This window comes from Orycteropus afer, unplaced genomic scaffold, assembly GCF_000298275.1.
Source record: "Orycteropus afer afer isolate SDZICR_OR568_19922 unplaced genomic scaffold, OryAfe1.0 scaffold00001, whole genome shotgun sequence".
Classification (NCBI taxonomy): Eukaryota; Metazoa; Chordata; class Mammalia; order Tubulidentata; family Orycteropodidae; genus Orycteropus; species Orycteropus afer.
The window spans coordinates 27,278,299-27,304,779 of record NW_006921588.1 but is presented as its reverse complement, the minus strand read 5'-3'; the positions used below and the strand labels follow the sequence as shown (position 1 = coordinate 27,304,779).

General features: G+C 42.7%; 1 protein-coding gene across 1 annotated transcript in view; it reads left to right on the top strand.

Moving 5' to 3' along the window:
• The window catches only part of RAPGEF4 (Rap guanine nucleotide exchange factor 4), a 476,530-nt gene that overhangs the window by 441,309 nt on the left and 8,740 nt on the right, over positions 1-26,481 (top strand). The window contains exons 23-29 of the mRNA XM_007941530.2: positions 471-568; positions 7,567-7,692; positions 8,142-8,320; positions 11,959-12,049; positions 17,428-17,478; positions 18,252-18,339; positions 18,708-18,772. Coding sequence (XP_007939721.1) covers positions 471-568; positions 7,567-7,692; positions 8,142-8,320; positions 11,959-12,049; positions 17,428-17,478; positions 18,252-18,339; positions 18,708-18,772 — 698 coding nt within the window. The remainder of the gene's footprint in view (positions 1-470; positions 569-7,566; positions 7,693-8,141; positions 8,321-11,958; positions 12,050-17,427; positions 17,479-18,251; positions 18,340-18,707; positions 18,773-26,481) is intronic.

Here is a 26,481-nt window from a genome sequence, read left to right as displayed (position 1 = left end):
CATTTTAGCACAATAAAAGTTTTTTTAAAAAAATTAAGGAATAAGTGGAAATAATAATAAATTTAGCATCTAAAGTCATTTGGAATCACAGAAACCACTTTAGTTTTCTAAAAGTGATCTTTCCATCTCCAAAGTGCTGGACATTATTACCATGCAGGACCATAACTTGTTATATAAATAGCAAGTGCAGTTTTTGTATATAATTACAGTTGCTGCACGGCGCTGGGTGAATTGACCCTTAGGTATTTGCATTCCTGTTTTCTGGTCATTTCTGATGGCATCCTGAGTGTTGTGTGCCTGCGTGAAGGCTGTGTCTTTTTATTCAGTAGGTCCCTTCAGTGCTATATTTTATGCAGTCGCTCTGCGTGTTCCAGTAATTCACAGAGCTGGCAATTTGTTGGTGTGATTAGGGCAGTGCAGCAAATCTCAGATGCATTTAATAGGCAATCTCATGCTTTTTATGTTCACAGAAAAGGTGGTGCTCAAACCTAATGATGTTTCAGTATTTACGACACTCACCATTAATGGACGCCTGTTTGCTTGCCCGCGAGAGCAATTCGATTCACTGGTAGGTGTGGATGGCCTCCTCAGAGCATCATCTGCAATCAGAAAAACTTGTCTGGAGCTTTATTTTGCAGTCATGTTGAACCAAGTTGCTAAAAATCTTGAATGCTACTTTCCCTTTTCTTTTTCTGTGCTCTATTAGGTAGACTCCGGTGTTCATCTGAAATGCTCTCAGCTTTAGATTTCTTGTGTGTGAGAATTAGCCAAGTGGCACCAGAACTGGGGCATCAGTCAGCTTTCAGAGCTCTTGGTTGTAATTCACCACCTTGAAATGTCCCCTAAATCAAATATTAATATTAAAAAATCTGCCTACTTAGACCAGGATGGAAATTAGACCTTTTTTAAAAAAAAAAAAAAACAAGCTATCGCCATTCATCAGACTCCAAAGGAGGAGGGGCAAAGCCACCATCTAGACTAAGAAACGTTGTGCCCTGATCTTGTTCAGAAGTGCTAGAGGCCAGCCCCTTTGGCTGAGTCTCCACACACTTTTGTCCCCAGCCACACAGAGCTTTCTATGAATAAAGCACTAAGCCATGGCTATAATTTTGTAGCTACTGTCTTTTATGCAAGAGCTCTGGTGGCACTGTGGTAAGACATTGGGCTGCTAACCAAAAAGTCAGTGGTTTGAACCCACTAGCTGCTCCATGGAAGAAAGATGGGGCAACCTGCTTCCATAAAGATTTACAGCCTTGGAAACCCTACGGGGGTCACTGTGAGTCAGAATCAACTCAATGGCAGTGGGTTTGAGGTTTGTCTTTTATGCAGGTGGTGGTGGTGGTAGCGGTTGTTAGGTGTCGTCACATCGGCTCCTACTCATAGCAAGCCTATGCATAACAGAATGAAACACTGCCCAGTCCTGCGTCATCCTCACAATGCTTGCTGTACCTGAGTGCATACTTGCAGCCACTGTGTCAATCTATATCTGCATGAACTCTATGCAGGTTGTAGAGGTCATTTATATTTACCCCAAAACAACTAGGCATGGCCATTAAAGTACCTCAGAAAACCTGGGACCAGTTCAGAGGTAGAGAGACTGGTTTTCTCAGTCTGGGGGCACACAGGGCTGCTTTTATAAGACAAGTGCTATTAGGAGAGCTAGAGGACAAGCCACATGTTTGGGGAGAGAGTTAACTACATAAATGAATATGGTTCAATTTTAATAAAACCCAACCTTATAGGTATACCAAGATTCCTCTCCTTAGTCTTTTTAGAGTGTGTTGTAACTTCATCATGTACTGACTTGGGGAGAGCCCTTCTGTACATCCTAATGACATTAAGGGGGTATTTACAGTGTCTTGCATCCACTTGGAGAAGAAATTAGCAAACACATCATTTTTTTCTTACTAATCCTTCATCCATCTCGGCCCTTGAGCACCCTTGCTTTTCCTCCACCGCCAGTGCTATAAGATCTGAAACTGCTCACACCTATTGTCATATATATTTTCAGTCATTCACATTCATTGCTCTGGTGGCATAGTGCCTAAGGCATTTGACTGCTAACCAGAAGGCTGGTAGTTCATACCCACCAGCCACTCCTTGGAAGGAAGATTGGGCAATCTACTTCCATAGTGATACCACCTTGGAAACCCAAGGAGGGGTCGCTATGAGTTGGAGCTGATTCGACAGCAGTGAGGTTTTTTTCCCTCACATTCATTGCTCAGAGTCTGGTGATGCATTGGTTAAGCACTTGGGTGCTAACCAGGAGGTTGGTGGTTCGAATTCACCCAGCAGCTCCACAGGAGAAAATCCTGGCAATCTGCTCCTATAAAGATTGTTGTTGTTGTTGTTATGTGCCATCAAGTCGGCCCCAACTCATAGCGATCCCTCCTTGGGTTTCTGAAGCAGTATCACTACGGAAGTAGATTGCCTCATCTTCCTTCCAAGGAGTGGCTGGTGGGTTTGAACTGCTAGCCTTCTGGTTAGCAGTCAAGTGCCTTAGACACTACGCTACCAGAGCTCCCCCTGTAAAGATTACAGCCTAGAAAACCCTATGGGGCAGTTCTACTCTGTCACAAGGGGTCACTGTGAGTTGGAATTGACTCCATGGCACCTAACACCAACAACATGTTCATTGCCTTCTATATAAATATATCCCAGTACTGAGAGGTTAAAAAAAAAAAAAAAAGTAAGTGAGTAGTGCTGCCCTCCCCCAGAAGTGAAAGCCATAGAGAGCCAGTTTAGCTGTAGCCCTGTTGAAGGTGCTGCGTGATATGTTTACCACGTGGGCTCAGTTGCTCCTGCCAGCTGGTTCTTGGCCGCAGTGTCAAACGACATGGTGTACAGATAGAGCATGGACTGCGTCCAGCTCCCTGTGGGCCAGATACTAACTTTTTAGGCCTCTGTTTATTTGCACACAATCCTGCAGCCTTACAAGTTCTTACTCCTTGCCAGACTTGGTCTTCCATTTTAAGGCCCTGAGTAATTGACAGGAATTTGCTTTTTGGTAAGTACCCTGGTCACGAACTTGTCTTAGCCTCTTCCCTGTGGGTGCTCTGCCTTACCTGTGCTGTGAGTTAAGTCATCACACTAAGGAGTGGTCAATCCTTATCTGCCTCACAGAACTTTAGACTTGGAGTGCCTTTTCCGGCTTTCTAAAAATTGCCTTTGGGGACAGTCCTTCTAGGAAGACTGGTACACAGGATGACTCTGCAGTACAGAATGTTGGCCAAACCCTTTGGTCCATCAACACATACTTACAAAGTGTCTGCTTTGTGCTTTGTGCTACAGTAGCTTCTGTATGACCCCAGACCTGTGCTCCAGAGCCTCTGTCCTTAAGACAATGACAGTCATGCTGGGGAGATGAGACTGAAACAAACAGCACAGAAAGAGCTATAGTGCTAAATTGTCTAGAATTAGTATTTTGTTGTTGTTGTTATGTGCCGTCGAGTCAGCCCTGACTCATAGCGACCCCTCCTTGGGTTTCCGAGGCAGTATCATTACGGAAGTAGGATTGCCCAACCTTCCTTCCTAGGAGTGGCGGGTGGGTTTGAACCGTCAGCCTTCTGGTTAGCAGTCAAGTGCCTTAGCCACTATGCTACCAGAGCTCCTGAATTAGTATAGTAGCAGCAATTTATCCTAGTGGTTTCTGCAGCTTTACTCTCTTGATATTTTGTTTAAGCATAAATGGCATAAATGTTAGTATAGGATGAATTATAATAAAATTCCATTGTAGTGTAGTTTGGTTCCACTTTTACCTGTTCATTCATTCCTCAGACTTTTATTTAGTATCTACTGCTTCACTGCAGGCATGTGGATGGTTCTGGCTCTGGGATGGTCTCAAAGATGGATGCACGATGGTCCCTGTCCCTCAAGGAGCTCACAGTCTAGTGGGTGGGAGAGTGAGGAGCAGGATGTGAGCATGGAATCAGTGAGGATCTGATGTGATCAGTACCACTGCAGAGCTATGCACAGAGGCTGGGGCAGCACAAGGAAGGAGGGATGCAGGGGCGGCAGCTTACTTTAGCCATCTTGTCATTGTTTACAATCAGCGTCTCGTTTTTATGCCTTCATCTCCTCATCTGGAAAACGAGAGGGTAACACCACCACTCTCCCAGTCACCACCATCTAGCCTTCATCAAAAAAGAAATCAGCTCTCAAAAAGGGTGGGGAAAGGGTCTATGACAGTTCTTTGTGTGTGTGTGTAGGCAGTTTTTAGATCTGTGCAATGCAGACCTAACACCTCTGCAGTACCTTCCCTGGGCTATCCCGAAAGTTCTACTGGTATATCTTTGAGGACATGGCCCAAGGAGATGCTACCTTTGGGGCCAAGATCAGATACAACTTCCTCATTTCAGCTAGAACAGCACATTTTCCTCCTCCTCACCATGCTCAAGGATAAAAGGGCCAATGTGCCTTTTGCCAAGGAGGAGGGAGGCTGGTGAGCCTGCTCAGTCAAATAAAAGTGGAGGTTCACAGGGCTTTCTTTTTTTCTACAGAGGTATGGTCAACCAGTGTCCAAGACTTAAAGAATTTGGCAAAATTTTTAAATATTGGCATCTTCCCTATAGTCGTTGGTCTCATTTATCCCTTTTATGAAAAGCTATAAAGCCTCAAGGACAAGGGTTAGGGAGCTAGGTAGAGTGGGTCTGTCTGATCTTGAGGAGAGAGCAAACCTTAGGAATAGATGGGAGGGGCTATTCTGTAGAGGAGTAGATGGGGTTTTGTTCACCGTAGCAGCTGCAGGAGGGAAAGGCGAATGTGGAGAGGCAGTCTGAGCCTGAGAGGGGAGGTTCCTAAGACCTAGCATTTAACAACCTCCCCATCTCTTCTACCTAAGACTAACCCTGGTTGAAGCCCTTTTCCTTGTTTGCTTCCACAGCTATTTGCCATTCTCCATCAGCTTCAGAGCCATCATACCTGTTCCCCAAGACTCAAAACCTTGGAGTCACTGTTTATCTTCCCTGTTCTCTGTGCCCTGCACAGGGTGAAGCAGCAACAACACCACTTAGCTCTTACCTCGGGATACAGTACTGATCACGCTCGCCTGTACATGGGTACTGCCGTAGCACCCCTCAGAAGGACACTAATGTGGGGGAAGGAGGCCCCAGACACTGTGCTTATGTGCTTCACTTAACTTATTCCAATCCAATCCTCTTCACAAACTGAGGGGTAGGACGTCATATGACCCCAATTTACTGGAGCTGGAAACAGACATTTGAGAGATTAGGGAATCAATCCAAGTTCACAGTTAGAGTGGAGTTTAGAATCTGTCACTCTCTGAGGCTTGTCCCATCCTGGTCTGTTACCTGGTCTATCACAAAACCTGTTAGCTCTTATCCATGCTGTCAGCTTACTCTCCTACAGGGCTGGCATCCTCAAGCACCTTGACCCCCAATGAAACCCAGACTCCTCATCCTGCACTCAAAGACTTGTTAAAAGATCTTCAGTGTCTGCCTTAAGGATTGTTCTCTTTTAAAGAACTATCTATATGGGATCAAATTGACAACAGCAACTTGAAAGGTTAGATAGGAAGCTTGGGGGCAGCAAGTTGATGTTAACGGTGGAGGAATAATTCAGGAAAGGAGGAGGAGAGTGGTTGTACAACTTGAAGAATGTAATCAATGTCACTGGTTGTATATGTAGGAATCTTTGAATTGGTGTATCTTTTGCCGTGTATATTTTCAATGACAACAAAACTAAATCTTTTAAAAAAAAAAATCTTGAAGCTGACCATTTGGTCACCCTGAGCTCTCTGTTTCTGCCAGGCAATTCTCTTGGCAGCTTCCCACCCACCTACCTTCCTTGTCATCCTGCAAGCCTGTGACATGCCATCCTGGATGCTCTGGGAAAAACTCGTGGTGCTAATCCACCCAAGTGTGTTTCATCTTTTAAAGCCCAGCTTCTTTCTCTGAGAACCTCTTCAGACCACACATTTGCTTCAGATACCCACTAACTCTCACAAAGCCCATTCGCGTTCCTCCACCTCTTTTCCTGTGTATCTGGGATCCATGTATGCGTTGATGCTCTCTGCCTGGCTGTTTATATGGGCAGTTGAATCCCTGCAATTGACTCTTTATCATGCCAGACTTACGGGTTGACTCCCCTCTTAGGCTGTAAGCTTTCAAATGCAGGAACCATTTACCTCCTCACCATGTCATTCTTTTTAGTATTTAGAATTCAGTGGCCATCTATAGAAGGTAGTGGTTATGGGGATGATTATAATGATGATGAAGATGATAATAGAACTTACATAATATTAGCATTTCTGACATGAGTATTGAATATCCAAATATGGTTAGCATAGTGTTGGGAAAATACTTTTCTAATTCATGTGACTTTTGTAACTTTGTGATGTATGTATTGCCTCTATTATGTAAAACCAAAAACCAAAACCAAACTCACTGTCATCCAATTGATTCCAACTCATAGTGACCCCTTTTGGGTTTCCAAGGTGGCAAATCTTTACAGAAGTAGATTGCCCAGTCTTCCTTCCATGGAGTGGCTGGTGGGTTTGAACCTCCAACCTTCTGGTTAACAGTCAAATGCCTTAGGCACTATGATATAGGGATAGATATTAATGTGTTATATATAATTTCCTATGTATGCAAATAAGGAGCTCTGGTGGCATAGTGCCTAAGGCATTTGACAGCTAACCAGATAGTTAGTGGTTCAAACCCAAAACCCACCAGCCACTCCGCGGAAGGAAGACTGGGCAATTTACTTCTATAAAAATTTAGCACCTCAGAAGCCTAAAGGGTGGCTATGAGTCGGAATTGATTCAATGGCAGTGAGGTTTTTTTTTTTTTTTTTAAATGTATGGAAATAATTCATCTCACTAAGTAAAAGCACTTGAAATCATATTACATAAAATTAAAATGAGATCAGTAAGTCAGGTGGAGTTTTGAGTGAGCGTTCTTCCAGAAAGTAGAACAGTTTGGTCTTCTGTTGTCTAGGCCAAACTACCATGACCAAGTGAATGGTACTTTTAGCTCAGCATCTGCCAAAGAGTGGGAGAATTGGTCACCATGTATAATCTAGGTGCACAAAGCTACTCATCACCTGGGAGCCCCATCACCTGGGAGTTGCATCTACAGGATGGAGATGCAACAAATGTACCATAGCCACCAGATCCTTAGCTCTGCAGCTGAATGTCCAAAACTACCATGCCAGTAACTGCTTTGGGACAGCTTCAGTGGGAAATAGAATTTTAAAAGGCTTTAAGAACTTCTTCCATCTCTACCAGGGAACAGGAAGAATTTTCAGGGATTTCCCAGACCCAAGTAGAAGGGAACCTCCACAAATCACTCTTCACCAAGCCTTATTTGCCATGGTCTACACTTTTCAGTCAGTGGAATTGATAATAATGATTATGACCATAAAGATGACATGGAAGCGAGTGAGCATTAAGAGCAAAGGCACCTTTCTCCTCTGGGTGAAATCAAAGTCGCAAGATATTTCTGAGCAGCTCTAGAAGCCTTTCCCCTCAGAAACTCCTTAAAGCAGTCAGCATTAAGTACCTGCCTGTATTAAGGGTCTGATATATTTTTGTGTTATTATTCATAGACTCCCTTGCCAGAACAAGAAGGCCCAACTGTTGGAACAGTGGGAACTTTTGAACTGATGAGCTCCAAGGATTTAGCATACCAGATGACAATTTACGACTGGGAGCTCTTCCACTGTGTGCATGAGGTAAGGTGCCCAGTTGGGTGCATTAGTAGGTACAATTGCAATCCTGGACAAAGCGTGCTGACGTTGCTCAACTGTAAATGTGAGCTGCAATATGGAAACCACGTGGGAATTTCTGTGAACACTGACTTTATTAAGAAAGCCTGTTATAAAGTCTTTGAGTATTAAAGAAAAATCCTATGATTTACAGCATGCTTGCTATAAGTCAGAATCAACTGGATCACAAAGGGTTTGTTTTATGTTTTCTTGAGTATAGTAAACCAGCAATAGTTAGTTTATATATTTAATAAGTATCAATGTTGGCCACTTAAATCTCTAGTACAAGTTGAATTCTGGTCAGTGATTGTATTTATATTTGCTGATCATTAAAACACTGTCTTGACAAATGAGAAGCCTATCTAATGTTTTGATTTAAAATAAAAATGAGGAAATTGTTTTCCTTTCTTTTCTAGCTGGAGCTAATCTACCACACATTTGGAAGGCATAATTTTAAAAAGACCACAGCAAACTTGGATTTGTTCCTGAGGAGATTTAATGAAATTCAGTTTTGGGTTGTCACCGAGATTTGCCTTTGTTCTCAGCTCAGCAAGCGTGTTCAGCTCTTAAAAAAATTTATTAAAATAGCAGCCCAGTAAGTATTGTTATCTTGGGAAGGAAAAAAAAAAAAACAATGAGCTATGTTTTCTTAGACTACATCTTAAGAAAAAGAAAAGTAGCATATAGGAACTCCTTTTGCACAAGGACCAACAAGAGGAGCTCAAGAATGTCCAAATGTTCGTAAAAGATGAAGTTTTTCTAGCATTTGTAATATTTGACATCAATATATCATTTAACATCTCACGGCACTGATGCTGGAGTCAGAACTCTGACTACTTGGATTTTTTTTGCCACCTCTGTTTAAGGCGTTCCAATCAGCAAAAAGTTCTGTTGTAGAAAGTTCTGTTTAAAATGCTCTTGTCAGTGGCCAACATGACACATTCTCGCCAGTAGAGGGCAGTAAAACATGCATGTACAACAACACAGCCACTTGAAACAGAATAAAATCGGTAAAATGCATAAAGGCGAGCTAACCTTGTGCATGGAAATCATCTCCATAAACAACAGAAAAAAAAAAAATCAAGCATCTTATAAATATTCTATTTAACAGCACTTCATGGGAAACAATTTATTTGCTGCAGGGTCAGTTAGATTTCCCCCTGACAAGAATTTAATCTACTCCTGCTATTTAGATATGCCTGACAACCTCCTGTTTACTTCCATGTTTTTGGTATCACCACAATGCTAAAAATAAAATGCTAAATGCGGCCTGTGGCTAAGAGACTTCTTTCCTTTCCCAATGCAGGGAGCTCTCGCACAAGAAGGCTGGGAGTGCAAGTGACCCCGAGGCAATTTTCTCCAGCCAAACAGTTTAGATCCCCCACCAGTCTGATTTCCAGGGCTAAACAAAGAAGTAAATGCTGCCTGACGTTTTTCAGATATCAGCTCTGCCAAATGCCTTGAATTCCCGTGCCAAACATTTCAGGGTTCAACAGAATACCCAAGTCCTTTGGCTTCAAATGCTGTTATCTCTTAATTTGGAAAAGCTGGCTGTTTGAAGAAAGATTTGATAGAATGTTGTTACGGCTTTCTGGGTCATCTTGTAACCACTTTCCCTAAGAATCTGGGCAGACTCATTGCAAGGGACAAATGCCTTCACATATGTGGATTGACATAATTGTGGGAGCAGTGGTAATATGTGCTTTCCCGTTATCAGAAGCATATTGTCTCTTCACCTTAGCCTGGCAGTGAGAGACGCAGCCTGCACACAAATGCGAGGTCAGAAAACCCTTTGGGGCCTAATCCTTTTATTTTTGCAGAGGCAGTGTAGAAAAGCCTTTCAAAAACCCAACACTTTTTTAAAAAAAATGTTTCTACCTTTCTTAATCTCTTCCTTCTGATTATGTGAAGGAGTAGGTGGACCTGGCCTTTGGTATAAATTAGTTTATGTTATCTAACTATTACTAAGCCCTGTGCTGAGCCATGCTGGCCTTTATTGGAGCTGTTTACACAGCCCAGCTGGAGAAGATTGTGGACTTTAATAAACTTGAGATTGGCAAGAATGAGCTCTAAACCTAGTGGCAGCATCTGTTTTACTGATAATTTTAGAGAACTTCAATCTATTGTATGTAAGCTATTTAGCCTCCCTAAAACCAAAAACCAAACCCACTGCCATCGAGTCATTTCTGACTCATAGTGACCCCCATTAGGTTTCCAAGGTGGTAAATCTTTACAGAAGTACATTGCCCAGTCTTGCTTCCACAGAGTGGCTGGTGGGTTTGAACCACCAGCCTTCTGGTTAGCAGTCAGATGTCTTAGGCACTGTGCCACCAGGCTCCCTAGAACTGTGTAAATGTAGGAGGGCCAGAAGTTACTATCCCTTTTTGCAGATGAGAAGGCTGAGGCATAGAAAAATTCTGGACTTCCCTAGAGTGGTCAAGTTAGTTGGTAGCAGAGCAGTGACTGGAAAGACAAGTCTACAACTAGCATGTAGTCTCTTGAGATCACATACATGCAGACAAAGGCAAATATGTGTACATGACCCCAGGTGTCCCTTAAATAACTTTCAATGCCTGACCTGGAAGCCAGTTGCCCCTACATAGGGAAAGTTTGCTTGCTGTCTCACCAGTGGGGTCAGATACACCATCCAAAATAGAAATCCACTGCTATCGAGTCAATTCCAGCTCATAGTGACCTCTCATTGGGTTTCCAAGTAGATTGTCCTGGTGAATTGAACTGCCAACCTTCTGGTTAGCAGTCAAATGCCTTAGGCACCGTGCCACCAGAACCCCTTCAGACACACTATAGTTCCTGAAACCTATTTCCTGTTTCCACAGAGACAATTTAAGAATCCGTGATTGCTACCTTTGCAAGCATTCTTCATGGGCATCAAATGCAACAACGTAATTAGCCTTTAACAAAAATGTTAATCCCAACAAGATTTAATTATGATTTGATCAATTTGGGTAAACACTGATTTGGGATAAGAATTTGCACTTAATACAAAATGAATTCTTCTTTCCCATTTCAAGGAGCTAGTATGAAGTTGGAGTTTTTTTCTTTTCTTTTTTAATTTAGACCATGTACCTGGGCTAAATGGTGCCATTCTGATAAGAATTTCTGGTCTTATCCTGTAGGTCTTTTCCCCAGTTATATATTCACATAACTTAGGCTTGGGATAAGTACAGATTCAAAAGGTTATACTTTTGGCCAATTGTTTAGCTTAATTCTCCTTTTAAATAAATGCCCAGCCCATAAGGATCACGCCTTGTATGGTGGCATCACTAGGGGAGTGAGGGGTGGAGGGGCATTCCAGACCACACCATCTGACACAGAGTGGTGGGGAGTAAAACACCAAAATGACCTCAGGGTCCACAGCAGGGGGCTGCCTGGTGCCACTGGGGCAGGAGTTGCCAAGGCAGTTTTACTGGGGTTAATATCACCCATCACCAGTGTGGTAACTCATTACACACACACAAATACACATTCCACCACCACCACCACCCAGTCACCCACCAGTCAGGGTGCAGGAGGGCAGGCTCCATGCCCGCTATTATTGGGCAGAGAGAGGTTCTCTGCATCAGCCAATGGGAGAGAGGAGAAGCTTGGGGGGGGGGGGATCCACAGGAGCAGGGCCAGGAGGGGTGAAGCTGCATGATGCTGGGCCCTACGTGGGAGGGGGTGGGGTAACATTGTGAGTTACCATACTGGGTGACACCAGCCCTAATGATGCCACTGGCCTTGAAGTTAATATTTTTCAGACAATTAGAAGCATTCTTCATGGCAGATAGCAGCCACAGTGGCAGCAACAACACTGATTTCTTCGGTCCCTCTGATACCACTGGTATCTACCTCCAGCCTAAAGGTCTAGAACTTTCCAAGGACATCCTGCTCTCTCTTCCAGTTCCATAAGCTGTATCCCTCCAGGTCCAACAAGACTGTTAGCAAGCTTTGGGATTTATGGTAACAATCCCTCGGGTGGGTGTCCTTAAATTCCTTCTCAAAACCTGAACCTAGATGACCAAAACCATCACCTTTCTAAAATTACAGTGAGAAATCAAATGGCAGAACGTAGTTACCCAAGTGGAACTTACACAGTGCATTAAATCTATCATTGCCTGTACTCGTAAAGGAGGGCTGACGAATATTAATGACTATCAGAAAATAGAACTCTAATGTTTTATCTCACTCAGAAGTGGCATTTTACTCAAACACGAGCCTCTTGTGTTTCAGCTGTAAAGAGTACAAAAACCTGAATTCCTTTTTGGCCATCGTCATGGGACTAAGTAACGTTGCTGTGAGCCGCCTGGCACTAACGTGGGAGGTAAGCTTCAGCTGAGATCCAGCTGTGACTTTTGCCTGAAGAATAAAAATACAGGCTCACCAGTGAGCTTCTTTATAGAAATATCACTCACATTGGTATAACAATGGAAAAGGTGGGCCACTTTGAGGGAGGTGACCTATCTCCTTTTTCCAGTTGTCTCAGAGTGTGAATTGAAAAAGGTATTGTCTCTGTGTGTGTGTGTGAGTGTGTGTTGGGGGGAGGGGAGAGGAAAGTGTCTTGGCTTCTCAGTCTATACAATGTAAATAATCATTGTTCCTAGGTATAACATGAAGGAGCAACACTGCTTGGATAGCTTCAAAGGCTTTGCTCATAGATTCTATTCTGCAAAATGTCTGCTTATTGCTTTTGCAGTATGCCTTGCCTATAATTATGGTTAATAATGGTTAATGCTTGGCTACTACCCGAGAGGTTGGTAGTTCGAACCCACCAGTGGCTCCATGGTAGAAAAGACCTGGAGGTCTGCTCCCATAAAGATTACATCTTAGGAAGTCCTGTGAGAAGGTCCCTGCGTGGCACAGGCAGTCTGCGGTTGGTCGTGCTGTCAATAATTCTAAAGGTTGCCAATTCCAACCCACCCAGTGGTACCATGGAAGAACCAGGTATGGCGAGCACCTTCTGTAAAGATTACAGGCAGCTCGATTCCTTAGCGTAGGGAGTCTCTCCAAATGAACAATTAAACAAACAAATGCCTTAAGAAACAGAGTGGTGGCTGTTCTCTCACATTTTCATTAGGATGCAGAGAAAAGATAACCAGAAGGACAAAGTGAGAAGAAAGTTGTTACATTGTGGGGATTACAGTCAATGTCACGAAACAAAATGTGTAGGAACTGTTCAAAGGAAATCAAGTTTGCTCTGTAAACTTTCACCCAAATCACAATGAAAAGTTAAAAAGAAAGAAACCCATGAGGCAGTTCTCTTCTGTCCTGTAGGGTCACTGTGAGTTGAAATCAACCCAACGGCACACAACAAGAACAACATAATTATAAGAAGACAGAAGAGCCATATTTATCCAAGTAGTCATTTTGCTCCTGGAGGAATTAGCCAGGAGGCCAACTGTTTGGCCCAGCTAAGGACTAAGTGTCTCTTCACTATCTGGCAGACCTCCTTGTGTGGAGGAACAACAGTTGGCTAGCATTCAGTCCAAGCCAAAAGTTATGCAGGTGTGTTGTGATTTTCTGTAGCACATGTGACTAGTGGGTTGGTGACCATTGGCTGTTCCCATTAGAGAAGATCTTCATGTATCATTAGCTAAGTACTCAAAATGAGCCTGATCCCTTAAATGTGCTGTATAGCTGAAGAAATGCTCATCTCTAATAGAACATACACACAGAAATAGACTCTGACTAAAAATAAAATGTAAGTGTAAGGGGGACACAAAAAGGGCAAGGAGTGCATAAAAGAATTCCAGTTCAGTGGTGCTTAGACAGCTGTTTACATCCATAAATGTTTTCCTTGAAACTATTTTCTTCCCCACTTCCCTCTTGAAACTCTTTTCTTTCTCTGTCCCTCCTGAATGTTTCCATTGTTTATAGGGCAGGTCCTCACAAGTCCTTCTGTCTTGGGTTTCTCATAAAATTCCAGGCAGAGGCAGCACCAGCAGCTCATGCCCTGAATATAGGAATGAGGGAATTGGTGAGGCTTGCGTGCCATGCAGCTGTATCATCTTCCAGCTAGTAAAAGGACGGAGGTCGTGCTGTCAATAATTCTAAGCAATGAAGCCATGTTGTAGGTTACCCTGTCCCGTACCCCAAAGCTCTTGTAATCTATGGATACCAGGAGTCCCCCACACACCCGCCCAGATAGTCTGCTTTCCCCAACCTGCTTCCAGTGTTTAATCCCCTGATGGCATCTCTCTAGCATTTGGGGAAATGGAGAGAAGATACGAAGTCTCATACAGGTCCAGAAGGGCCAGGAGTGGATACCGCAGCCAGACATTGACACAATAGCATGTGGGAAACATGCCTGACCCCTTTCCAGGCCTAGAAAGAAAAACGGGAGCTCTGGTGGTACGATGGTTTAGCACTCAACTGCTAACTAAAAGGTTGGCGTTTCGACCCCAGCCAGTGGCTCCTTGGGAGAAAGACCCGGTGATCTACACCTGTAAAGATTCAGCCTAGAAAACCCTATGAGGAAGCTCTTCTCTGTCACATGGGTTACTGGGACAACAGCGGGTGGGTGCAGTCAGTAGAGGAAGATAGTTAATTGGCCAGCTCTTCTATTTCACTGGGAGTAGGTTTGTCTCAGGGAGCTCTGGTGGTGGTGTGGTTAAGGCATTTAGCTGCTAACCAAAAGGTTGGTGGTTCGAACCCACCATCAGTAAAGAAACCCAATGGGGATTGTTATGAGTTGGAATCGACTCAATGGCAGTGAGTTTGGTTTGAGGAGTATCTCAGTCTGTGAACTTCTCTCAGGCTCTGAGCTTTTTTATCACTGTATTTTGTTAAAAGAGAATATTAACATTTCATCATTTTGAAGCCCTTGTTTTTTAAGGTGGAATGAAATTATATAATTGTACCAAGAGCTTTTATCTGAAAGTATCTTTGTATTTTCTGAGACCCTCCCAAGGACTTCCCACACAACTCCTGTGAGTACCATGATGGCTACACCATGAGTGTGTGCTGGTTCCTTACCACAAGGCATATGGAACACATGTGGAATTTTAAGTGAACAAAAGAGGGTACAGAGTTAAACTGCATGGTAGAGAGAATGATTCAAAAGAGAAGGGAAAGAGCAACAAAGAAGCAAATCAGTAACAGTGTGGAGAGCTGCTCAGCCTCAGCACTGCTGACACTTCAGGCTGGATAAGTCTTTGTTTTAGGGGGCTGCCCTGTGCATTATAAGATGCTTAGTCTCTACCCACTAAATACCAGTAGCACCAACCCCACCCAGTTGTGACAACCGAAAATGTCTGCACGTCCTGCCAAATGTCCTCTCTAGGAATTGCCCCCAGCTGAGAACCACTTTTCTGAAGGAATGGGGTATGGATAGGTAATAATATTGAGACACCACAATTTTTTATTGCAGTGGTCCTAAGTAAATTTTTTATTTCAGGCCTTTGGCCTGAAAGCTGAACAAAAAAAGAGAACTAAAGCAACAGAGGTTAAACCAACTATATAATTCACTCCTAATTTTAAAAACGGGCTATGTTCATCAAAAGCTGTTGCCCAACCTGGTGGTTTGGATACTCCCTGTGTCATAAGAACCTTGCATCCTTTGATGCCTCTTCCCAGCTTTCATACCTTTGAGCATCCTTCTAAGTAAGGACAGTAGCTTTCCCTGAAACCTAACTTGAAAATAGGTTCTTAGGCAATGAGTTTGGAGGACCCATAAGACACTTAGTTCCTTGACACAAAATAAAATTTTCTGTAAACATTTAAATGGGAACATGTCGTGCTGATTCAGATATGAGAGAAAAAGGAAGAGGGTATAGCCCTTCTGTGGATGGCAGAGGCCTAATTGTGAGGCGTCCTTGTGTGGCACAAATGATTGAACACTCAGCTAGTGACCAGAAGGTTGGTGGTCCACACAATAGGACTTCTGGTAAGATGGTGGAATAAGAAGGCAAGCTACACAGACCCTCTTCAAAAGATTGGTGGTTCAAACCCACCCTGAAGCACCTCAGAAGAAAAGCCTGGTGATCAGCTTCTGAAAGGTCCAAACCAAAAAACCAAACTCACTGCCATGGAATTGGACCCGACTCATAGCTACCCTTCCTTGGGTTTCCGAGGCAGTATCACTATGGATGTAGACTGCTCAACCTTCCTTCCGAGGAGTGACTGGTGGGTTTGAACCACCAGCCTTCTAGTTAGCAGTCAAATGCCTTAGGCACTGAGAGGTCACTGCCTTGAAAACCCTGTGGAACAGTTCCACTCTGCACACATGGGGTCGCTGTGAGCCAGAATTGTCTTCATGGCAACTGGTTAATTGGTGAGCCAGTTGTTGAAATAGACTTCATAGTGTGAAGCAGAGCTGGGCTAGGAATCTCTGAGGCCCGTGACTGTGTCAGTGCTTCAGTAGACTCAGGAAGGAAAAGATCATCATGCTGCCCTGTCTTGGTTCAGCTCTGTAAGTTCAGCTTTCCTAAAAACTCAGTGCCTACGCAAAATGGGAACCACTAGATCGAAAGATGATTGAGTATTGATTTGATCTTCTGCTGAAGATGTGTGGCTACAGAAAGTGGTGTTGAATCATGTGCCAAAACATCCACATGAAAAATTAACAAATTAATAGAACTATTGACTTATATATTATAGCAAACTCACTCACGGCTGTCAAGCTGGATCCGACTCATAGTGACCCCTCCTTGGGTTTCATGGCAGTATCACTATGGAAGTAGATTGCCCAGTCTTCTTTCTGAGGCGTGGCTGGTGGGTTTGAACCTCCAGCTTTCTGGTTAGCAGTCAAATCCCTTAGGCACTATGCTACCAGAGCTCCCATATAGTAAAGCAGGGCAGAGGAATCATGTGAGAGAAGTGCTTGCATAGAAAAGCCCTTCATATCATAAAACAAACAAACAAAAAAAAAACCATCTCTGCCATCCAGTCGATTCCAACTCATAGCGACCCCTGTTGGGTTTCCTAGGCTGTAAATTTTTATGGAAGTAGATTTCCCCATCTTCCTTCTTCAGGGCATCTGGTGGATGTAGAACCACCAGCCTTCTGGTTAGTAGTCAAATGCCTTAGGCACTGTGCCACCAGAGCTCCTTCTCGTATAAGAAAGGCCTTAGCAAAGGAGACAGGTGAGATGGTTACAGAGGCTCTGATGAGAATCAGCTGTGTGACTTTGGGTACGTCATTTCAGCTCTGAGGCTTAATTTCTCCCATCTGTAAAACAGAGGTTCAATCTAGTCAGACAAGCATTAATTGAGCATCTCCTATGTGCTCAACACATAGGTACTAAGGATACATCAGTAAACAGAACTGGCAAAAATCCCTATCCTCAGGAGCTTAACTTATGAAGGAAATAGATTATCTCTAAAGCTCTTTTTAGTGCTAGTGTTCTTTTGTGTACATTCGGTGATTGTGGGAATCAGAGAATAAGAAAAAAGAATCCCAGATACATGTGGTCCAGGAAACGCAATCCTGTCTGCAAATCATCCAGCTCAGGAAATACTCTAAGAGCAGTAAGACCAAAGCATTTGTAGTCACTGTCGGTTCAACTAGATTCAGACTTTCAAATAGCTCTCTATATTCCAGAAGATTCTTCTGAAATGATGAGAGAGATCATAGTCCTGTCTGTGTCAGAGATGTTGGATTAAGAGCCAAAGCAAATCCCTTTCTCCTAGAAACCCTTAACACCTGGTACATGTCTAGATACTGAATCTGACATATGCGCCTGGCATTTTCATTTATTAACAGAAACTGCCAAGCAAGTTCAAGAAGTTCTATGCGGAGTTTGAAAGTTTAATGGTAAGTGACAGTGGCTCCTTTATTCTGTTCACTGTCTGTATTAATCCAACTTCTGATTAGCTGAATTGAAGTTCTCATTTCAAAAATTTTATATGTCCTTGTATGACTTTAGGAAGTTTATGATCCCGTTTTAGTGCTGCTAAAACAAGCATGTCTGACTAATGAATGACACCCTCAGGAACGAACTTAAAGAGGACTTATGTCCCACATAAGGTCAATTTGTGTAACTAAGAAAACTGTAATAGGATCCTTTCCATCTAGCACAGGTTAGCTATGAGTTTGAAGGTGCATTTTGCTTGGCTTACCAGAATTATTTTTCCCCATTGGCTGGGAGGTGTTAACAGAAAAGGACTAGAAGAACTTGGCAGGAGTGATGGGAAGGTTTCAGGGCAAGCCAGGACTGGCTGTGCAAGGCCAAGGCAAGGGTGAGCCAAGCTCTCAGGCTTGGGACTGCAGGAGTCTTCAGGAGAGGTGACTCTCCTGCTCTGAGTTTGTGTATACATTCCCTATTCACTTTCAGAGGGAATCTTTCCCCTTTGCCCTTGAAGGCAAATCTCTCTTTCCAACGAGAAAGGAAACAAAAAGCAAATTATTTTCATGCCATACCTGAAGTTGTTTTAAAACACAAATCATTGTGTTAACAAAATCTCCCTTTCTTTTGTACATAATTCAAAAACAGCAGATGATAAGGCTGAGTGTATTAGGAGGTACAGGGGTAGTTAGTGTATGTATGTGTCACTTGTCATTAACCAGCATCTCTCTATTTCTTTAAGGATCCTTCAAGAAACCACAGAGCCTACAGATTGACAGTAGCGAAACTGGACCCTCCTCTCATCCCTTTCATGCCTTTGCTCATTAAAGGTAATCCTAAGAAAATGCACAGACCAATGGGAAATGAGGATTTGGGGAAGAAATGAACAATTGCTTGATCACATGGATCTCTTTGACAAGAATGATCCCACGCTTCTGTCTTCATTCCTGACTTTTCTCAAAGGGTGGGGAAGATTAGTGGAGGAGCAGGGATCCGTGATTTGGAAGACTTGCTAGTGAAACAGACGGGTTGTTTAGAAATTTTACTAATCTCAGGTAAAGTGATTTAGAAAGTTAAACACCTAGCATAAAAGAAATTCTTATGCAAATCCAGCAGCAAAATCTAATGGTGCTATTGTACTTTCTTAGTGTGACATATTTCGGTTCATGATTAGAATGTGGCTTTTATTTCTATACAGATATGACATTTACTCATGAGGGGAACAAGACGTTCATTGACAATCTAGTAAACTTTGAAAAAATGGTACGTACAGTATTATAACCTCAACTGCAATGTGTTTTTAAAATAAAATTTGCATTTGTACTAATCAAGGAAATAATTTCCATATATGCTGCCATGTTAAAAAGGTATAACACATAAAGGAGTTTTGAAGTATTTGGTTCAAATTGGCGACCTATTTTACTCTTGTCAGTTCTCTTTTGTGAAACGGCATAGTATTTGTGCTGTAGCTCACAGCAGCAGCAGCAGCTAGCTTTTATGCTGTGTGCTTCGTCCCTGGCTGCCTGTGGCTAAAATGCACGAATGTTCAAGAGTGACTTCCATGTTGTTGTTTCCTTGTAAGGTTCGTGGAGGTAGGCTGCCTCGGGATGCCTTTGAAATGGTTATCTGCCAAACCTAGATTTTCTAAATGTAGGTAAAAGGCAACTATATAGTAGATCTTTATTACGAAACATTGTAAATGGGTAGTGCTTATCCAGACAAAATTCACCCAAGTACAGAGAGGGGACTTTATTGCCAAATAAATAAATATATATTTTTTTACATAATAGATGTAAAACTGGCACATATTCAATAGTTTCCTGACCACCTAACCTCTGGCAAAATAAAAAGAAAAGGCAATGTTATTTAGCATTAGTTACTTTGCAGTCTATTTTCCTATCTTCTATGAAGCAATAATAGCAGGTCATGCCAAAACCTTTCTTTAGCTGCAGAGTGCACGTTAATGGAGTGATCCATTGTCTTCTGAGTCCTCGGGCTGCAATCTGGATGCCTGGGGTGGTTGCAGTGTTTATCTCGGGGTGGATAAGCGTCAGCACAGGGTTATGATTTGTAGGGGTGAATGTACTCTGCACAAAGCTAAGTGTTTGGAGTTCAGAAGACACTATATCCAGTTCTCAGTTTCTTCACTTGAACTTTCCCTTAACTTGTTCGTGAGTCAGTTTCCTCAACAGGAAAATGGCAGTAATGCCTGCTCCATCTAACTCTTGAGATTGTTGGTGGGTCCGTGATATATAAATTGCCTATAAGCCATGAAGGGTAATGGAATTCTTATCAGAAAACTGTTCTCCTAATTGTTTCTGAAATTGTGTGATTCCAAGAGAATTTGAAATTTGAAACACCCTACAAGAATCCTACAGGGTTAGCCCCATTCAGCTTTGGGAACGAGCATGTCACAAAGCCCAGCCTATGAAAGAAGCACACCTGTGCTGGGCACTAGGTCCCATGTCTTAAACTTCTTAGGAAATAGCATATGAGTACATACTCCTCAAAGCCAAGCTAAGCCAGAGCACAAATATTTTCTTAGCACTTTTTCCCTCTACCAAGGGTGGGGTATGAACATCTTTATTACTGTAACAGTTTTTTGATCAAAGTAAAAATATTCTTTACTCACTTGTTGGCATAGGAAATTAAATAATACAGACATACCTCATTTTACTGCATCACAGATACTGCATTTTTCACAAATTGGAGGTTTGTGGTACCCTGCCTTGAGGAAGTCTATCGGCACCATTTTTCCAACAACATGTGCCCACTTTGTGCCTCTGTGTCACATTTTGGTAATTCTCACAGTATTTCAGATTTTTTTCCTAATGCTATTACACACTTAATAGATTGCAGTATAGTATGTATATAGTAAAGCATACATAACTTTATATACACTGGGAAACCAAAAGATTCATGTGACTTGCTTTATTGCCATATTCGCTTTCTTACAGTGGTCTGGAACCAAACCTGCAGTATTTCAAAAGTATGCCTGTATACCCCTTCTCAAAGCAAAACCTATGTTCCAAAAATTGTTTGCCAGATAAAATGAAAGACTTAGCAAATGAGTAAAGAACCGTCCAGATCACTTATGCAGAACTGCAGGATAAGGTGTGGCTAACCTATCCATTTGATTACAGAATATACGTGTGCACAGAGGCATAGAAGTGAGGGTTTTCTAAAGACTTGAGTAAACTTTAGCACTCTCGATCGTTGAAGTTAATTGAACAGAACAATAAGAACCGCCAAAGTATGCAAAGCCAGCCACCTGTTAGGGAGGATAAACAAAGTTTCATCTGGGTTTTCAGATCTCAGTAGCACATCCGTAACTTGCAAAGGGAAAGTCAAAATCATATTAGGGGAAGCCTAGCCCCTCTCACCATTTCTGCACTTCATGTTCACAGCCCTGGGTTCTTATGTGCCTTGCAATGAGGCAGAAGGTCCTTCGCACCCTACTTTCAGAGAGAGCCCACTTTTGCTTAAAAGCAACTAAATAGTAAGGTAGCAGTTCAGTTGCAATAATGGAAACTTAAATCACTAAATAAGGAGTCCTGGGGGTGTAATGGTTAAGCACTCAGCTGCTAACTGAAAGATTGGCCCTTCAAACCTACCCAGCCACTCCATAGCAGAAAGACCCCATGATCTGCTTCCACAGAAGTTGCAACCAAGGAAACCCAATGGGGCAGTTCTACTCTGCCTCATGGGGTCACTGTAAGTTGGAATTGACTCAAGAATACCCAATAGGAACAAATCAGCAATTATTTAAGTACAGTAAAAGTTTGGGGGTTATTTTTACCCTCATTTGAAAGTCCAAGCCAGTATCCTAGCACTGCTGTGGGAAATTGTCAAGGTTCCAGGCTTCCCTCTTGCCATTTCTCTAGCCACAGGGCCAAGATGGCTGACCACCACATCTCTGTTCCAGCCAGAGGGAAGAGGAAGGGAGATGGGGAGCAGGTATACTTCTTCCCTTTAAGGACATGACCTGGAAGTTGCACTCATCAATTTGCTCACATTTTATTGGCCAGAAACTTAGTCATATGAAAAGGAGGTTAGAAAATGCAGCCTTTATTTGGGTATGAATGTGCCCAACCAAAAACACAGGTTTTAGTACTATGAAGGAGAAGGAGAGGAAGGATGTGGAAAGAGTTCTGATAGTTCTCTGCTCCAGAAACATTATACATTTTTTTTTATTATTTTATAAATCACATCAGGAAGCAATTTGATTTTAGAATTGCCCTGCGATGAGTTAGATGTTACTAGAAAAAGAAATGGAACTTTAAAAAGACGCTTATACTTTCCAAATCTGACTTTGACCAACCTGGCATTTGTTGCCAACTTTACAACATATTCCCACCATAAACCAGCCCACCTCCACCCCCATACAGCTGCTGCTACCCACACTGCCCAGGAGTGGCTGCTTTTATTACAGTGTGTCTTGAGGAAGGATCCATCATCCTTTTCAGGTTGATGTCAGTGCCACTTCTCAACCATTCATGCAAACCCAAGGTTGTGGGCAGAGTTGGCCAGCTTTGTGACTGCTAGGCTGTGTCCTCAGAGGGAGCCCCTGCCTGGGGCAGAAGTCACCAGGGTAGCCAGGAACACAGGCATCTTCATGGTGGCAGCATTGCATAGTCATAGTGAACCAGCAGGCCAACCCCTAAATATTTTTATCGTGAACCTCTTCACCCTTGAAGTATGAAATGAGGATTAGAGAATTTGTTGTATGTTAGTTTTCAGGATTTATGGGTATAAACAAAAAAAAAACTCACACTCTGATCCTTATGCAAAAAAAAAAAAATAAAGAAAAGAAGAAGCAAGCATTCTTTCATTTGGGGGAAACATAAAGGAGTATTCAAAAAAATGTTTGAATAAGCCTTTAGTAGCTTTCTGTGGCATACATGAATATTTATAACATTTAGGATGTAGACTAGGAATGGATTAGAGGATGATATGCTGGCCAACTGCCACTATCCCAGGCCACATGAAGCATGCTGATAGGCATAGTTGCTACTGTATTAAGAGATTGGTTCTCTTCCAGGCATACTTACAGTTAGGTTTATTTACTTATGACTATGATTTTTAATGCTAGGCATTTTATATGGAATGAGAAGCATAGAGCAAATTTCTATACTTATGGAGATGTTAACAGAAGTTAATTCATTAATGAAGAGAAAAGTTCTGAGTCATTTTATTTTTTGCATCACTAATAATGTCATTAGATAATTAGCAGTAATATGTTTTACATCACCAATCATATCAGCACAAGACTCATGGGGACAGCACAGGCTCACGTGCTCTGTTACATCAAGCTGTGGCAAGAAGAATCTCCAAGTAAAAACCGAGATGCCTAACTGCACCTAACTCCTAGGCCTCTTCGACGCAGAGGACGGCCACAGCAGTGCTTAGACAACTTGTTTGTGCAGGATTTACGGGCTGGGCTAAATGCAGATCTTCCAAAGGACGAGCTTCAAAGCAACACACCATGTGTAGAGTGTCCAGGCCCAGGGTTTTATTGAGGAATAGTATCAAATCCCAAAAGTAGTCCTTGGCCTTTAGGAAATTGCATGCAGCTGAGAAGATAAAACATAAATATGTGTAATATTCAAATCAACAAAATACATAAAAATTAGTTCATAGGAGTAATAAAACAGAGGTCAAAAGCCTAAATAGATATGTGCCTAAATGGTAGGCTTTGTCTTTCTAGCTACCTTTTTCGTTCAATAACGTATATAAATGGCATGAAGGAAAAAAAAGAAAAAAGAAAAATAGAAGGAAAGGCAACTCAAATGGAAAATAAAACCACGCTAAATAAAATAGCATAATATCCTAACTCCAGATTTGTTACCTGAAGCACCTGTCCAGCCTCATCTCACATCTCATGTCTGTATTCAGTCCAAGGTGATCAGCCTTCTTTATTCACTTCCTGCCTCAGGGCTTTGGCTCTGGCTGTAACCTGTGCCTGGTATGTCCTGCCCCCTGGTCTTTATCTGCCTGGCTCCTCCTTATTGTTCAGGTCATGGTTCATTGTGCCCTCCTCCAAGTGCTCGTCCTTGCCACTTTTCTAATACTGATCCCCACCTGCCACCCCAGCACTCTGTGTCACACAACTTTGCCTTGAGAGTTGCTTTCATGATCCACAATAATCTTTACTTGCCTCTTCTGTCTTCCCCACTAGAATGTAAGTATCCTGGACCAGGGATCTTGTTGGTTTTGTCCACTGACATCTCTCCAGCCCAAGGAAAGGTGTCTGGTACATAGTAAGTGTGCAAGACATAAAACTGAATTAAAAAAACGACTCAATCATATTCTAGTGTTAGACTAAGTGAGGTAAGAAAATGCACTAGAATATCTCTAAAAGATTTAAATCCAAAAGTATTTTCTATTTTATTAGAAACATTTACATAACCATGATGTCCCACAGCATTTTACATAACAGATTTTGTGCAAGGTGACCTTTCCTGAGTCTTCTGTTCCTGCTGGGCATTGCTTGGCCTTCCCTCCTCACCCTCTGTGTCCTTTAGTGTCCTTCTCTGAGTGCAGAGACGCACACATACTCTACATGTGCTGGACGGGCACTGAATGCTATGATCTGTGTCTCCCTGTATGTGATATATGGTGACCATCCTGTGTGTTACACACATGTACATGTATGTCACACATCTCTTAGACATTTCAGAGCCACAGGCAGGGGACATCCTCAGTGATACATACCAGCTTTTGGCCCCATTTCATCTCTGGTCCTTACCATGCTCTGAATTTCACATGGTTACTATGACAGGCATGATCTTTGGAGGTGAGAGAGTATATATTTCTAGATTGTGTGGTGAAAAAAAAAAAATGTGTTCTGGATACATGGGGCTCTGAGTGAAGCAATCAGATGTGATTTTAGACATGCTAACATTTGTGTTCCACCACCTATCTATCAGCTTGTTTGTTGTACTCTGGTGGCTTGCATGTTGCTAGGATACTAGAAGCTATGCTAGCAGTATTTCAAATATCTGCAGGATCACCCATGGTGGACAGGTTTTAGTAGAGCTTCCAGACTAAGAGTAGGAAGAAAGACCTGGTGACCTACTCCTGAAAATTAGCCAATGAAAACCCTATGGATCACAATATAATATTGTCCAATATGATGCCAGAAGATTAACCCTTTAGGTTGCAAGGCACACAAAATATACAGTGGCTGCCAAAATGGACTGGAGCATACCAAAAATTGTGAAGATGGCATAAGACCCCATCTTTTGTACATGGGGTCACCATGAGTCAGAGCCGACTCAATGGCAACAACAACAATGTTCTTGCTAAGCAGGGAGTTACTGATTAAAGAAAACCAAACCCACTTCCACTAAGTCAAATCCAATACCCAGTGACCCCGTAGAGTAGACTGCACCATAGAGTTTCCAAGGCTGTACATCTTTATAGGTGCAGCTTGCCTCATCGTTCTCCCATGGAGCAGCTGGTGGGTTCAAACCATCAACCTTTTGGTTAGCAGCCAAATGCTTTAACCACTGCACCACCAGAGCTCCTAAGTAATTGCTAGGGATCCTGTAGATGATAGACATACAGAGGGGATGGAGTCAAATCTGTAGGGGCAGAAATAAAAAAAGAAAAAGCAATCTGGTGCACATTAAGAACAAGGATGGTAAAACTCTAAAGCTGTAACAGAAGGACAGAAAAACCGTTTAGGGTCAGCCTTTAGAGGAGGTCTGAAGTCAAGGGCAGCCAACTCGAATCAGAGAGGCAGAATAGCCCAAGAAGAAGGCCATTAGGGAAGTTTACTATAAGTGGAAGATCAAGGGTGTATAACTTAAGGTGGGGTTGCCTGGAGGGCCTGCCGGTCTGAACTTGAGAAACAAGTGTAAAAGATTGTTTGTCTTCAGTGACGAAAGAGCTTGGACTAGGAGAGCAGAGTTGGTAGGAAGCTGGCAAGAAAAGCTGAAGATGACTGTAAAAGCCAAAGAGGTCACCTACAATAGTCTGGACAGGAGTGAAGGTGTGACTTGGGTGTGTGTACTCCAAAGGGGGACAGTAACCTGGGAAGGTAAATGGGCGAGGCTCGGGCCCCATGGGCTGATCTGACACCTCACTGCACACAGTGGGAGTTACCTGAGTCAGCGCTTGAGGGAATTGTGTGTTTGGGACAGTAGCCTCAGGGCCCCTCACCTGTGCCAGGCTGGATGACTTCTTTGTACTGCTCACCCTGCAACTCAGGCTCAGGCAGGACATGAGCTCCTGAGTCTTTGTGTGTTCAGCGATAAACCAGTTGCCGTCCAGTCAGGTTTGACACATGACAGCCCTGTGTGTGTCAAAGTAGAACCGTGCCCTGCGGGGTTTTCAGTGGCTGGTTTTCTGGAAGTAGATTGCCAAACCTTTCTTCCAAGGTGTCTCTGGATGGATGCAGACCTCCAGCCTTTCTGTTAGCAGCCAAGCATGTTAACCATTTACAGCGCTCTGTAACAGGGACTCTGTTTTCAGGGATAAAGAAAAATAAATACCACATAGAGTCCTTCACTTGTTACCTCCTTTGTCCTCTGAGGTTCCCTTCATGAGCTCAGGTTCTGAGCAGAATTTATTAGCTTTTAGTTGGAGTCATTTCTCAGCCCTGTAGGTCAGGAACCATATGAAGGTGTTGATTTTTGCACACAAGCTCTAAAGACCTGTTGTTAGAATTTGTCCCAAGAAAGATGATAGCTGTGTGGAGTCCCAAAGGAAGTCTGACTTTTCTAACTGTGAGCAGTTTTCTTGGTTAGGGTCTTTGAGGGCACAGCCTGAGGAGCAGACTCCGTGGGGTCTACATGAGCAGCAGTTCTCAACATAGGGTTGGGGAGGGGGGATATGAGAATTGGTTAAGATGGGGTGAGGGGGCTTCAAACCTTCCACCTACAATGACTCTAAGTGCCTTCCTTCTAAAGGAATGTGATTTCCTCACAGCTTTATTCCTCACGGAATTAAGAATCACTATTTTAATC